At 33.5% G+C, this 1,090-nt stretch overlaps 1 protein-coding gene across 1 annotated transcript in view; it reads left to right on the plus strand.

Moving 5' to 3' along the window:
* Positions 1-766, plus strand: part of HDX (highly divergent homeobox) — a 189,987-nt gene extending 189,221 nt beyond the window's left edge. The window contains exon 10 of the mRNA XM_007455923.1: positions 595-766. Coding sequence (XP_007455985.1) covers positions 595-720 — 126 coding nt within the window. The 3' untranslated portion in view covers positions 721-766. The remainder of the gene's footprint in view (positions 1-594) is intronic.
* Positions 767-1,090: the final 324 nt, after the last annotated feature.

Raw genomic sequence — 1,090 nt, forward strand, 5'->3', positions numbered from 1 at the left:
GTTCAGCAGTGTCTTGGTGAATGCTTGGCCATCTGTAGATATGGGCATGGCCTAAGAAAAGAAAAAAAAATCACTTGGACTTTTAAATTGTTAAAGTTTAATCTAAAGTAGAATAGCTGAACTTTTTCCCTAACTGCTAAGTTCTTTCTCCCACTGAAGTACAAAATACTCTTTTGTGAAATGTGTTTTAGTCTAAAGGACACAGCATAGCCAAACAGGACTATTTTAATGAGGAATATAATGTTAAAGCCCTTTAGCAGTTATCAGTGAGCACTCAAAACTAGTATGAAAATGACTTATCTCAAACACTTCAAAGCATTTGGCTCAGAATAGTTGCTCATTTCTCTCCTTATTTCCCTTTTGTTCAGGATTCCACTCTATATAATCCACACTCTCAAGATCTAGTATTTTGTTACTTCCTTAATAATGTATGAAGAATTTTTCTCTTAGGTAAGATATTGTATAAGATCCTGAAAGATAAATGCTCCTTTATTTAAATATGTAAAAATAAATCAACGTGAAAGGACCACAACTATAAAATTGGAAAAAATATGTCCACATACTAATTCAAAACAATTGTTTTTTCTGTCTCAGGCACTGCTGTCAGATTTGCCTCCTGAATTAGAAGAGATGGATTTCAATCATGCCTCACCAGAGCCTGATGATACCTCATTTAGTGTGTCTTCTTTATCAGAGAAAAATGCCTCAGACAGTTTGTGATTGCGTGGGGGGAGGATATATGATACAGCCTTTTGGCTACCTAACAGGTATGCATTTCAAGATAGTTGCATTCTGTTGTCCCGAAATTCTTCAGTTGGAAAAAGATATTGTCGAACAACGTATGCTGAAGGATTAACAAGATATAATGGCTGTGGTACAAAAAGATGTATGTAAAATTTAAAAGCATTGTTTGAGAGTTTTTTCCAAACTGATGGAACTCTGGGAAAAAAAATGTAATTAATTTTGAGCAGTTTAGCTATGAAATGCATAATGTCTAATTTCTGAAAGGTCTTTTTGGTTTTATAGAATAATCTTAGTTTTAGTAATAGTTTTGACCAGAGACACAAAAACAAAGATATTTCAACATAGC

Source organism: Lipotes vexillifer, unplaced genomic scaffold (assembly GCF_000442215.2).
Source record: "Lipotes vexillifer unplaced genomic scaffold, Lipotes_vexillifer_v1.1 scaffold286, whole genome shotgun sequence".
Classification (NCBI taxonomy): Eukaryota; Metazoa; Chordata; class Mammalia; order Artiodactyla; family Lipotidae; genus Lipotes; species Lipotes vexillifer.